General features: G+C 44.4%; 1 protein-coding gene across 1 annotated transcript in view; it reads right to left on the bottom strand.

The window, feature by feature from the left end:
* Window positions 1-231: 231 nt before the first annotated feature.
* Window positions 232-14050, bottom strand: part of EGFR (epidermal growth factor receptor) — a 43062-nt gene continuing 29243 nt past the window's right edge. The window contains exons 19-27 of the mRNA XM_010131984.1: window positions 10451-10636; window positions 7071-7226; window positions 6115-6190; window positions 4735-4881; window positions 2598-2695; window positions 1976-2143; window positions 1834-1881; window positions 1628-1730; window positions 232-608 (exon numbers count right to left, since the gene is read on the bottom strand). Coding sequence (XP_010130286.1) covers window positions 232-608; window positions 1628-1730; window positions 1834-1881; window positions 1976-2143; window positions 2598-2695; window positions 4735-4881; window positions 6115-6190; window positions 7071-7226; window positions 10451-10636 — 1359 coding nt within the window. The remainder of the gene's footprint in view (window positions 609-1627; window positions 1731-1833; window positions 1882-1975; window positions 2144-2597; window positions 2696-4734; window positions 4882-6114; window positions 6191-7070; window positions 7227-10450; window positions 10637-14050) is intronic.

The raw sequence follows: 14050 nt of genomic DNA, 5'->3' as shown, positions 1-14050 counted from the left end.
GCATCTGAGTGCAGGCTATGGGCCTCAGTTATTACGTAGAAATGGGCAAGAAAATACCCAAACTACCATCAGATAGGCTTTGCAGTTTCAGCTCCCATGCTGAAAAGAAAAGGTGTGCTTATTTATGCATTGCAGTTGCTGTTGGCTCTAAGCAAGAGTCCATTCTTGCAGCGGCCAAGGTAGTTCACCAAGAGTCTGGCTTGTCTCGCTGCAAGAAGAAATTCTCTATGGTCATGCCGAGGCTTCAATGTATTCACTTTTTGGTGCTGCTACCCTCAGGTACTCTGGGTTTTCTGCCGCAGGAACTTTCAAGAGACCATTAGGTTTGGTTTCCTTCGGTAAGAAGTCCTGCTGGTAGTCAGGATTGTCCAGGTTTATTTGGTGGTTGCCCGCCTGGATCCAGTAAGGGGAGCTCTCAAAGACTGTCTTGGCCAGCGGAGACTGGTTGGTGTTGAGATACTCGGGGTTGTCCACAGCTGTGCTGTGTGAATTCTGGTAACTGGAGTCCGTGGGGACCTTTGAGTTTGCCGTGAGAGAGAAGTTGTTGTAGATTGGATTCTGGACTGCTGAGGTTGATGCTTTCTTGGGCACCAACTGGTTTACATACTCTGGAATAAAAAGAAAATAAAGATGAGAAGGAATGAAAATGAAGACACAGAACTAGTGCAGCCATTTGCAACACTTGAGGTGCAGTTTCAACCCAGTTGCCACTTTCTTTTCGTGCACAGCATCACACTGAACTTCCTGGAGCAGAAGAGAGCCAAAGGCAGGGACTGCCAGGCTGAGGCACCAAACGCACTGCCTTGAAGTTCACCTTCAGGAATTTGATTTGCAAAGCAGCAGAAGGATGGCTTAGACTACGATACACTGAGATAGCTACTGCTGGTTTTAGTGATGTGTGGGTGGCTATGTCTCAGATACTGTTCTGGAATTGCAGTCTGGGAGCTTAGCTGCCAGAAAAATGTTTAGAGATGACAAAAATGCCTAGAAAATACAGGACTGGCAGTAACAGAGGCTCCACGTTTCACTTCACTGCCAGCCCTTGCAGTGTCTTTCACCCTGTTTAGCTGTGGTGTGTTCTTGGAAGGGTTGGTTGGGATTTGTTAAGGGCACAAAGCATCATGACTGCATAACCCAGCACCACCTCTCTCAGTGCTCTTGCCCTCTTGCCTTGCCCTCTGACCGCCTAAGCTGTAAGTCCATGTGAAACCTCACGTGAGCTGCCTTCTGTATATCAACAGCTGAAAGCAGTGAAACTGCCAGAAAGCTGTTTATGTTGCTGAAATGGTTTAAGGAGTGAAACCTGTTTTTTAGAGGATATTTTACCAAGTAGAAAGCTTTGAACACAAAACAACACACACAAACTCCCTGGCCAGATAGCATACATGGCAAACATGAGGAACCTGGCTGGTGATGGAACTGAAATGAGAAGCAGCTGGAAGCAGCCAGATAAAGCCCAGGAAAGGGCTATGTGCACACAATTCCACACCCATTTACCGAGCAAAAAAAGGTAGGAAGCATTTGGATTGATTCCTTTCTACAGAAAAGGAAGAACGACAATTATATTCGCAACAAAACAGCTAGTGAATAAGTGGCTGAGGGATGAAAACATGGGTGAGGTACCCACCTGGGGCTGGCAGGAAGCCGTCATCTATGCTGTCCTCCAAGAACGCACCTGTTGGGTCTGAGCTATACCTCTGGACAAAGCTGTCCTCCCTCACAGGATGCCCCTGCTAGGTTGGAAGTAGAGAAAATCAGTATTAAAGGGACTGTTTTGTAGAAGTTGATCTACCTAGGAGAAGCTGCCCCATTTTTAAAGGTCATCCCACTTACCCCGTTCCTGTCAATGCAGGTTGTAGCAGAGTTGTTGCTAGTAGCACTCTTAAAAAGAGAGAGAAAGAAAATACAGGCATTACGAGAAGCAGTTCACTCTTAAGATTGTTTGTTATGTTTCCACAGAGGAATAGTTTCTTACCAGTGAACTCAAGAGGGGAGTACGGGATGTTGAAGGGCTGTTGAAAAAGCCCTGGTGTGGCACAAGATACTCATCTGCATCCACTATATCTTCCATGTCCTCCTCCTCCATCAGGGTGCGATAAAACTTGGAGTCCGTAGGGCTGGGCAGGTGCATCCTATCATCTCCCTGTGAGACAAACCGGTGTGAGAGAGGACTTGCAGACCCCCTTGAAGCCCTCATTATCCCATTCTCTGAGAGATAAAGTAGTTTAGCAAGAGGCTCAAGACGCAAAATTTTGATGTGTGTTTAATCACATTTATCTAGAGTTTACGGGAATTCGGGCCTACAATTTCTGTCCATGTTGCTGTAAAATAATCACATTTTTAAGAGGATCAAACTGTTCTTCTCTCAGGACTGCAGTATGGACTGTTACTGGTCCTAAACTGGGACCAGCACTAAGGAAATAGTGATTGCTGTTGAAATTCTGTTTGTGGTTGTAGCTGAATGTGTTAAGACCTGGAAAGCAAAGATAAATCTGGCCTTAAATTATCCATATTATATGTTTTCATATGCATTACTAATCATTTTGGGTCTCACATTAAATGCCCATTAGACATCTTCCTACCACTGGGTTTAGTACCTGTATAACAAGATAGCGTGGGGGGTCACGGGCCATTTTTGAGAATTCTGCTATCAGTTCACGGAACTTGGGACGGCTGTCTGCATCGATCATCCAGCCTGGAGAAAAAACAGGGAAAGCAACAAATGAAATTGTTCTGGTGATCAAACACAGAGCTTAAAATAAAATGGAAGAGTGAAAAGAACAGGCCTGCAGAGGCACAGGTATTTGCCCGTCTAGTCGCTGCCCTCTGTACCAGATGTCTTCTGAAGTTCCAAACATCCTCACTGGGGACATTTGGAATGATTAACAATAGCTACGCTGTATTTAATTAGCAAGTGAACGTTAACAAAAACAAGTCCTACAGCTTAGTGGACCAATGGTAGGAAAGATTTTGAATACAGATACTGGTGGTTTTACATGTGCTATTACTTAGGAAACCCACGCTTTCTGTTATCAACTAACAGATGAGCTCATGTAGAGACTCTTGTGTTCAGTATTAAAAATAATAAAGGTCACGCTTAGTGTGTCTGGAGGAACTAACAAGAAACAGCCTATCCACAGTAATGGAGAAATGAAGTGATAATACGCCATCTGAAATCTGCGTTAGACAAAATCTCATCACTGCCAGTAACTTTTACCACGCTAGAAATATGATCCCCTGCTAATTCAAGAAGAAATCTTTCTTGTTCTTAGACAAAGTGGAGCGTTTGGGAGTTCGCTGCTATCACAGAAGCAGCATCTACTATTTCTGAATTTATCTCCGAGTTGCATATGTTTAAACACTGCTTCTTAAATAAAAAAAAAACCAAAAAAACATTGTCCAGTAACTTTGAACACTTCAGTTCATACCCTCTGCTTGTAAAAGAGATGACTGGGAATCCTGAATTCCTTTAGACAAAATGTCACAGCTTCCACAGGGCCTGCAAACATGGGGTGACATCTGTGCAACTGAGTCCTGCGACAGAAGGAAGGCTCTCCCCCCAGATCCTCATGCTATTGCGTTTAAGTTCAGTGTAAGAGTGTGAAAGGAGATAGGGACACTCCACTGGTTGTGTTTTAAAAGCAACAAGTACCCGATTAGGAAAATCCTGGAAAAATGCCTCCTTTCTGCATCTGGACTGGCCCTCAGGAAAGCAATGGGCTGAGGTGTCAGTAGGGCTCAGCATCTCTGAGGATGCGTTTCTAGGACACTGTTTTTGGGTCTGTGCACCTCCCAAATTAGGTTCACACATCTGGATCTGCACACATCTTGTTCCTGCTTCCCCTGCTGAGGATCAGGCTCATCCTCTGCAGTGCCTGTCCCAGCAAAGCAACATGTGAGCACTGCAGGATTCCCCAAAAGTGCTGCACTATGGAGCGTTCATGGTAGCGTGGCTCCTATTTCGGGATCAGGTACTTGTCACTCCAGTGACAAGGTCTTAAATGCCACCTAGTGGGCTGCTTATAAGCATCCTCAGAGCAGCAAGCAGGGATGTGGCAGTCATGGCCTAAAGATGTGCAAGCAGCCAGGTAATAATCTGACATTTTAGCAGCTGACATACATGGAATACGAGTTTGGGGTATAAAAGCCCTTTGATGCGCCATAAAAATGGCCACAAAGTGCTTCAGAGCCCCTCAACTCTTGTGCTAGCTTACTGCAACAGCCGTGTGCCCAAAAGGGGCCACCCGAAAACAAGGAAGAAATAGGACGAGGAACTTCAGATCCTCATGTGCATCTGCCATTATGGTGATGCCTGTGCTCCCAGCACTCCTTTAGGAGAAGGAGCACACAGTCCACGTGTGTGACTGCGGGGGGAGGCACGTTACCGAGCTAAAGGGGAGCCTTGAGGAAAAGGCAGTGTTAATTTTATTTTCTAGACATACAAAACCAGATTATCTGGTAAAGTGGGTAGGGTTATGCTAATTTATACTGCCTGACAATATCAGTTTAAAATAACCGACAGTATCAGTCAGCGGCGTGGGTGCTGGAAAAAACATGAGGTGGCTGAATTAGTGACCAACGAAACCATGTTGGTGACAATGCTGGTGTCACCATTCTTCTCACATAACCCTGTTTCTGTGTGATCACCAAGCATATAGAAACGTGACATAACAAAGGCAACTGTGCTACTTATTCAGCTTAGGTGAGCACCCACAACCCCAAATGTGAACTCACATTTGACCATGATCATGTACACGTCGATGGTACAGATGGGGGGCTGGGGCAAACGCTCGCCCTTCTCCAAGACAGAGGAGATCTCACTGGCAGGGATCCCATCGTATGGCTTGGACCCAAATGTCATCAGCTCCCAGACTGTCACACCTGCAGGGTGGGAACAAAAGAAGACCGTCAGAGGGGCTTTGCTGGGAGCTGGGATGCTTGGCCTGGGTGCAGAGAGGTGGTGAGTGGAGGGGGCTTTTCTAGAGGCATTGCCAGAGCTCCATCCAGGAAAACCATCTCTGCCAAGATTTTCAAGAGAGGCAAATTAATAAAACAGGTTGAAATCACCCTAATTTCTTTTTTTTTGTTTTTGGGAGTATTTTGCCTTTTTTTCTTCTTTCTTCTCAGCTAATATCTCAAAAAACTTTCAAAAATTTCCCAGCCCCACAGGAAGGAAATGCAGGTTATAGCCTCCTGACTCCAAAACCTAACAAGTGGTTTTAAAGATGGAAGTTGTATTTTTCTTTCAAAACAATCTCTTTGGAGACGAACAAGCACAGTTTTTGAAAGATGTGTAAACCAGTTGCCTCAGTGTCGTTTGCTGACGTACCACATACTCTTGCGTGTAGCTGTTGTGATTGTCTGGTAGCTTAGGATACAAAACATGATTTAGGATGCCAAGATGCATAAATGGATCAAGAGGACCAGAGGCTCTACTTTTTCTAAAAGGACACAGAATCGGTCCATCCACATTAAATATCTTCCAGGAACGTAAGAGCCCATGGAGTGGAAATCTTGGAGTACGTTGCTTTGAACAGTTTCCTCTCCGCTCCTCTTTATTTCAAGCTGGCTTATGAACTGTACCAAATATAAAATGAATTCTCTAAGGATGTCATCGCTTTGCTCCTCCTTTAACGCTGTCCTCTCAATACCATGGCAGCACAAACATTTTAAGCCGCAGCAGAGTTACACTGACCGACACTGACCGACAGGGTGGTTGATGGGTTTAAGTTCTCCCTCTAGTTATGTGGCTTTATTATCAGCCCAGCTATATTTCATATGCAGTTGTTGGAGAAAAGCATCAGCAGAACTTCAGCAACTAGAACAGGGTCTCCTACCAGCAGCTCCTTTCAGGGAAGGGCTCATCATCTGCAAGCTCATATTCTCATATGAGCTCATATTCTCAGGGCTCATATTCTGCAAAACATCTTAAGCCTCACTACCATGCAATTTCACGGGAATTTTACTTTATTGAATAGGTGATTTGGGCCCATTGTCTATGTTTAATTTCTCAGTCTTCTCATAATAGGAAGAAAAGAGGTCTGTGCAGAGTCACTAGCAAATCTTGCAGTTTTCCAGCCCATTTGCAATAATTATAACTGGTTTTAGACTCACCGTAACTCCAGACATCGCTTTGATGAGTGTAAATCCGGTGTAAAATTGACTCCAAGGCCATCCATTTAATAGGAACCTAGGAAAATTCACAAATAAGCCTTAAGAGGCTGACCCAAGTTTTATCAGCGATATTTACCACCAGGTGGTGTTTAAACCACTAGTTTGGTAGCAGAAGGGAAAACAAAACAGTCAACAAACAACCATGTGAGTAGTACAGCAGGCAACTTTTGAGTCCCTTATTATTATTTTCATTTATTATGTTGAATCTGGGAACTTGTGAAATATGAGGCATGTTAGAAATACCTCTTACAAAACAGTTTTACAATATTTTTAATAGTCAAATCACTATTTTTTTAACCTCCTGTTGTAACAGGACACTAATCCAATCTCAGACTGTATGACAAAGACTGATCAGCGCTCATATGGTTTCCATTTATGGTCTCTGCAATATTTGCAAGCAGCTTCTCTTTAATTTCTCAGCAGGACACACTCCCTCCATCAGCACGTAGTACAACACGAAGGCATGTTGAACCAAGTCTGACAGGTCTTTCTTCTGCTCTAAATATACAGCATTCCCTTTCTCTTTTCTCTTCATAAAGTGCACAGTGTTATTGGTGTTGGCTACACTGGTGAATTCAGCCATGCTTTCTTTTTTTTTTTTTTTCTCCTCTCAATGTTTTTTTAATAATCTTGCTTTTTCCCAGACATTCTGGGTGGGAATTTCAAAAGCATTCACTGCTCTGCTACCTCCGCTCCCAGTGCAGTCCCACTGGCCTGATGCTGCTTCAGCTGATTTCAGAGGACTCCCACAGGCTTCAAAGGCAGCATACTGAGACAGCAGCTGAGCACTTTGAAAAACCTACTCTCTTTTTTTTTTTTTGCCCCTGCGTTTAAGGCTCATGTGCAAGCACACACACTGACGAACGCACAGCGGTTCCTTCTCCGACGCGCTTTACCTTGCCTCCCTCAGCGTGATACTCCTTCTCGTCAGCACCGAGCAGCTTTGCCAGCCCAAAGTCCGTGATTTTCACATGTTGAGGAGTCTTAACGAGGACATTCCTGGCAGCAAGGTCACGGTGCACCAGGCGACGTTCCTCCAAATAGTTCATTCCCTGCAATACAACAGACCGTTGGTAGGCAGGACACACTCTGGACTTGGACATGCAAAGGAGCTACCAAACTTCAGCTGCTCTGTGGTAACTGCACACACACCACCATGAAGATGTGGTACCCTACCCCACCTTCAGAAAAAGGTTGGCTGTTTCAATCTACATGATGCTATTGCAAGCGCTTGCACAGCTACATGGAGAAATAACTATTACTCTCCAGGAACCTTTTTGTGGGCCATGCACTGGTGGAGCGATCAAGAAAAAAAGAGACAGGGGGTGCAGTTCTATTCTAATTTAATTCAAGAAAGACAAAATCAGAATAGAACTTTCAAAGAAGGGAACAAACTCTTCTTTCAGCTGCGCTTGTGCAACCCCACTGACTTAAGGAGAGCACAGTACAGAGTTTAACTATCACTTTCCATAAGCACACAGGCCGACCCTACAGAGAGTGTTTAGACATGAATCATTCAAAGTTGCTGATACTGCATCTTAGTACAGCATATTCTGCCTTCTCCCTGCTAACAACGAGGCACCCCATTGCAAAGCTGAAAAAAGGGGAAAAAAATTCATTTTATGGCTGAGCTCAGAGTTGCATCTATTTTCAAGTCCCCTTTGAAAAGGCAAGTTCTTCCAGCTCGACTGCCTCCCATGATTAGACTGGGTTCACCATAGCATACGTGCTTTTGTAATACAACTGCCTCTTGAGGAAGAATACAACTAATTGTGCTGGTTTGACTTCTAAAGCATAAATCTAACAGCTGCGTTTCTGACCACAGAGATTATTCTCCTTTCCCTCAACACCAGTCTCTTGCTGGAATCAAAAAGCTCATGATTTCTAAGTTTCCTGCAAGATCTTTTCTAAAAACCACAATTATTCCCAGTGCATACGTTTCTGCTGGCAGTAGCTTAAACGCTTGTGTCTTCAAGAAAAGAGGATTAATAAAAAAGCACTTCTAACCTACAAAGTTAACAGCAAAATGATCATGTTAATGTGATGACAGAGCACTGGAGGGAATAATTCCCTTCCAGCCTCCACCCCCTTCCTAAGCCCACTGCTAACCTGGACCACCATCGAATTCTCCACCCAAGTCCCTCATCAGAACTTCCCCCATGCGCCGCTAATGTTGCCAAAACAAACCACCCAAACAAACTGGCACAGTGCCACTACGAGCGTACACTTAATTACACAAATAGATCTTTAGCGAGTAGAGCTCTTGAAACAAAAAACCTTGAGCTGTCGACAGAAAACAGACTGTCTTTAAAAAAATTAATCACATAATCCAGCTCCAGTAGGACAAAAAAATTTCCTGATAAACATGTCTTGCTGCAAAGCTGCTGAAAGGCAGAATATCAGTTTCACACTAAGCTGTTTTAGACGCTGGTGGCTAGGGGACTTGTGCACGTGCGTAACCATACACCAAACACATCGAGCTGCTCGTCTAGGAAGCTCAGCAGATCCTCAGTTGTGTGCAGGCCTGGGGTGTAAGCCGTTTTTCATCATTAAGCATGAGATCAATGTGTTCAAAGAGCAACTTCACGGTGTTTCTGCACATGGAATGCCTATGCTCTGTCATAACATCTTGTCTGAAAGACAGGACTCCGTACCTCGGTGAAAGACAATGTTTGTCAAAGAAACAAAGAAAACTTATTTCAAAGCTGTGAAAATGGAAACAAAAATAAGCTTCCTAGGGAACTTGCCTCCTGCTGGTTAGTTACCAGACATAAATATATTTGTTTCAATTTTTTTCCCCCTCTGAAAGTACATTTTTAGAGAGTCAGAGCACGTCCAAGAATTTGGCATGACTTTATCAGAGTAGTAACACCAGACGCATTGGTGGGAAAAAGCCGTATGCGTGATTTACAAGCGCTTTGCGGAGAACTTCAGCACAAAGCAGCACAAAGGAGTACGGTGAAGGTCAGGCATCGCTGGAGAGGGTAGAGGTTGCTATGGGCGAATGTTGAACCCACATAATAAAATCAAACGGAAGCTAACAATTGTGAATGGCAACCTTTCGGGCAAGCCATGCCCCAAGGATCAATTTGGCGACTCATTTTGCCACCTTAAAAATTAACAAGGAGGAGGGAAATGTGGCCTCCAGCTCATCCTCCAAAAGGACTGGAACCAGGACTGAGCAGTAATTGATCTTCAACAAGAGAGCAAGAGAGTCAGAAGTTCACACTCCAGGTGGACACATAAATTAAAATTAATTTGCTTCGGACTGTGCTGTAAAAAAGTACACACACCGAGATGAAAAATGGGCTCTGTATACTTTTGGTGGATACATTTCTGAGGTCCTCAGCATGTTTCCTGAAAGCAAACCGCAGCCAGGCAAGCCTGGGACGTATACAAGGTCTCAAGGGACTGATAAGGCTGTAAGTGTGTGGTTAGCTTGCAGAGTGGCATTCCCGAAATAAGCAGCATTAGAGCAGCTGGGCTTTGCGGATATTGCCGTTTCATACGGTAAATCTCCAACAAACTGCAGCTCTTTTTCTGCTGGTTTTGCTCTATTCAACTTGCAAACGGCTAACCACCTTCCAAACACAGCGTATCGCTGCTAAGGGCTAGAGGCTGTCCTTCAGTCTCCTTGGCTGCTCTTCTCTTTGGCAAACAGTGCCAGGAGTGATAATGAGTCTTTTATTTGGCACTATGGCAATTGCCATTAGATTATGGGCGCCAACCCAAAGCATACAAATTACAGAACAGCCCTGAGGTATGTCTTTTGGTCACAGCCAGCCTGCGCTAGAATGGAGCTGGTATTTATTAATCAGCAGCTTCGATCCCCAGACCTCAGAGATTTCTACCTGGAATTCTCCAAGGCACACAAGAAGGTGTATTCAACAATGTCACAGCCCAAAGAAATCCACTGATGGAAGCAGCGTTTTGGTATGGGAATTGCCGAATTCTACTCCCTTCCTGCCACAGCTTTGTGGCATCACGTTATCATTTCAATACTGGGTGTTTGGTTTGGACATAAATGTCTTGGTGATAGCTTTACGCTGTCTAGGAACATTCTGAAGAATAGTTACGGTTTACTCAGCAGCTTGACAATGGTTAAGTTGTTTAAGACGAAGTAACCACCTACTGTGACATATCAGGTATCTAGGAACCACGTGGTGAAACAGAAAGATTTACAGAGACTGGTTAAGTAAACAAAGACATTACATGCTGTCAGATCTTTGTGTTAGTCTGAGTTTCAGTTGGTCTGGAGGCGTGCCGGTCCACTCACCTTTGCAATCTGCACACACCAGTTGAGAAGGTACTGGGAGCCAATGTTGTCCTTGTGCTCTCGGATGTAGTCAAGGAGGCAGCCGTAAGGCATCAGCTGTGTGATGAGCTGAACAGTAGAGGTGAGGCAGATTCCCAACAAGCGGCACACATGAGGATTGTCAACACTAGCCATCACGTAAGCTTCCTGAGGAGAAAGGCAAAAAAAAGCAACGTGAAATACTCCCTTTGGCATGACAGAAACGTTTGGAGGAAGTGTAAAGGAAGTTGGTCACTCAAGAGGTTGCCAAAATACTATATGCGAACTCTGTGCCTCGTATCACATACAAAACACTTGGATCTCCCACTCTGCGGACCAAGGTTCTTCTGCTTGGTGGAAAGTCCAGATTTTGAACAGTGAAGCATCACTGAGATACTGCAGAAAAGCCAGTCTCCCACTGCTGGTACAACAAGTGAACACCAGACATAAAATCCTGAGGACAAAATTGACTGACCTTGGAAGAATCAATAAATAGAACTTCAGCTGGAAGCTGATGGGATTTCGTAACTTAGAGCACCTGATTTGAGGCCTCTGTCCCTCTGTCAGGGTTCGTACTAACTCAGAAAGTCAAAAGTTGTCATCTAGGATGGGACCGACAGCTTGACTTTTTAAGAGATCAGGCTTCTTTGACCATGTTGTTCTTCAGTCCATGTCAAACCAAACAGGTTAATAATCAGTTCACCTCTTCAGAATTCTCAATACTTGACTTCAAGCAACACTGGTGAAAATACTGGCCGCAACTGGAAAAGCTGTTTTAGACCCATACAGCAATGCAAACGATACCGGGAAGGTACTTACAATGTGAGTATAATAAGTATACTTATAATGTAACCCTTTGGTCAACTGGAATTTCAGGTTTGAGTTTCATACGTATGTGAAAAACTCTTCTTTCAAGCCTGGGTTCACCCTGTGTACCTTTAGGCACCTCTCTAAGGTACCCGAAGTACCTCCTCCTCTCCCTTTGCTTTTCTGTAGGAAGGAGGAGCCCCCTTCAGAGCTGGTGCAGTACACTCCAGACACACTGAACACATCCTTTATCACGGCCACAGGGTGAAACCCCCCGACTTAATGGTTCTAGTGTGCAAAAACTCCTGACGGTTTTACATTTGAGGTCTATATTTACACTGACATCCACTGTCAAGCGTGAGCTCAAAGAACGGATTCCAGCAAGGGGAAGAAGTTAGAGCTGAAGTTGTGTTTTTTAAAATTAACTTTGTGTCTGATTTACAATATTTCACTTTTGACTGAAAAACAACACAATGGGAAATAAATGGGATTTTTTCCATGCAGCGAGCTTTCAGGTCAGCAACTTAACTCAGCATCTGGAGTCACACCAACGAATCATCCCTTGGCACTTCAACACTAGGCCAGCAGCACCCCCAAAGCCTAAAATACGAGTCAGGCCACTACTGAGGCAGGGGAAGGAGCAAATCTGCACTTTCTAAGAGCTTAGGAAATTAAATACCATAGCACTTTACTCATCTAACAAGCTTTCCACAGACGTCAGATAGCTGTGTAGCTGGTAAGAACTATTATTAAACAAAGTTATTAAAGCAATGACATTCAAGAAATAACCAACCCTGATTCTTAAGCAATATTTCTTGCCTTGCAATTGTGGTTTGACGTGCCAGCCTAAGCAAAGCATGATGTAACGCAGTTTTCTTCTGAGGTGCTAATTCTGCATTTGGTATCCTTGTTTTGGAGCCTCTGGGATTCAAGTGGTCTGCAGGCAGCCAGGTTAAAGAAAATCTCCAGCTGAACTGGGTGAGGGCTCCTCAACCTACTGCAGGATGTGAGCAGGGCATTGAAAAACAACTCTCTGTCAAGGCTAACACTGATTCTGTAGGCTAGCCCGAGGAAAGTTAAAGCAAGAATACAATGTGCTATTCAATTATGTAGATACTTGTGGCAGCATTTTTTAGAGAACCTTGAGAATCCGCTACAAGCTCAGATGTAAGGAGAGACCGAAACTTGCTAAATCTCCCTAGGCTTCCAAACGAAGCTGTCGTTCCAGTGCAAGGCATCTGTTCGTGGCCTTGCTTCCTGTTGGGGTTCAGATCTGCATCACATTCATTCTAGTGGTGGGGCGGGGAGTGGAAATCTGGAGAGCTGGAGCTGTTCTCGCTGCCCATCTGCAAGGTACCCCTTGCGGGGCTGACCTGGTGGCTCAGAACTGGGATGCTGAAAAAGCGGGGTGGGTGTATGGGCCACACAGCTTTCAGAGAGTGTCCAAGCATTGATGCTGCCTATCACATTTGATACTGTAGAGTAAAACAGGACACTGCCTCCTCGCAGAGAGCAGAAGGGAGCTATTGTGCAGTTGTGAGTCCCTCTAAGTAGCCCAAGGCATTAGAGTGGGCCTTTGTTTCAACTGTTTATCTTGGAAATCTCTGCGGTACGCTCTGACCTGCTCCAAGTATGCTTGGTATTCAACAACAATCTTCTGAATTAGATCTATCCTAATAAAGCCAGCAAGAGCTCGCCTGGATTATATGAGCTAAAGCTGCTGTGCTTGTTCTATACCTAGCGTGTTTCTGTAAGACAAATCATCTTTAATTGGACATTATTATCTCCAAGGTTTCAGTGACCTTGAAAAGTTGGTTGTGCAGCAAAAACCTGTTTTGAGAGGAGCTTTTGCAGCCATCCCCCTGACTTCTTTCACTAGTGTTGTATTTTTTAAATTTTCTGCTGAAATACAGAAAGAATTCCACCAAGCAAACAATCTAAAAAATGAACAGGGCTGAAAAAAGCAAGAGCTTTTAAAGTGTCCTAATTCAAAGGAAAAGATAACATAGGGATACACTATAAAAACTTCTTTGAAAGTTCTGTGATAACATGGCAGATCACACAGTCCCTGCATCTACTGCCTTGTCGTGTGTCTGTCTTCATCTGCTGAAGACAGGGTGCAGTGCTGTAGGCTTATTCATTAACCCTTCCTTCAGTATACAGGAACTTAATGCGGTTAAGTCCAAAGCATCCCTTGCGAAGACCGTGTTGTGCTCCCTGTCATGGCCAGGAGGGAAATGAGGGGCAGAGCTCAGGGCAGGCAGCTGAGCAGCAGCTTTGCCAGCTCCTCAAATGCAGGGAATGCCAGCAAAAGGACGGATGGCAGCCTGCCCGCGGGCAAGCAAGGTACAGCGACCAGGGCCACACAGGTCAGGGACCTGGAGAAGGGCTAGTCTGGAGTCTAACTGGACTAAAATCAGGATAGATATTGCTGCATGTATGGATTCTGAGATGGACCCCCTATGCTTTTCCATTGCTGCAATACACATATCAAACACTATGGTACATAACACACAATCTGTTGAAGTAATATACTGGAATAACACGGTTTATGCAGGGTGACTGGAAAAATCCAGTGTGCCTTATCAGCATCAGTAGCACAGGTGGTGGTTTGTTCACTGCCTTTCATCCCAACACTTCTCACTACGAGACTTGGCTTCTTGTTAAGATCTTTGCCAGCTTGAACCTCTTGCGATGGGCCTTCCTACCTGAGGTGTCATTTGCTGGCCAAAGCTGGATTTTTTTTTTTTTTTTTTTATAAATTTTCTCCTGAAG

The sequence above is a fragment of the Buceros rhinoceros genome, unplaced genomic scaffold (assembly GCF_000710305.1).
Source record: "Buceros rhinoceros silvestris isolate BGI_N320 unplaced genomic scaffold, ASM71030v1 scaffold7752, whole genome shotgun sequence".
In the NCBI taxonomy this organism is placed as follows: Eukaryota; Metazoa; Chordata; class Aves; order Bucerotiformes; family Bucerotidae; genus Buceros; species Buceros rhinoceros.
This window is presented reverse-complemented; position numbering and strand designations above follow the sequence as displayed.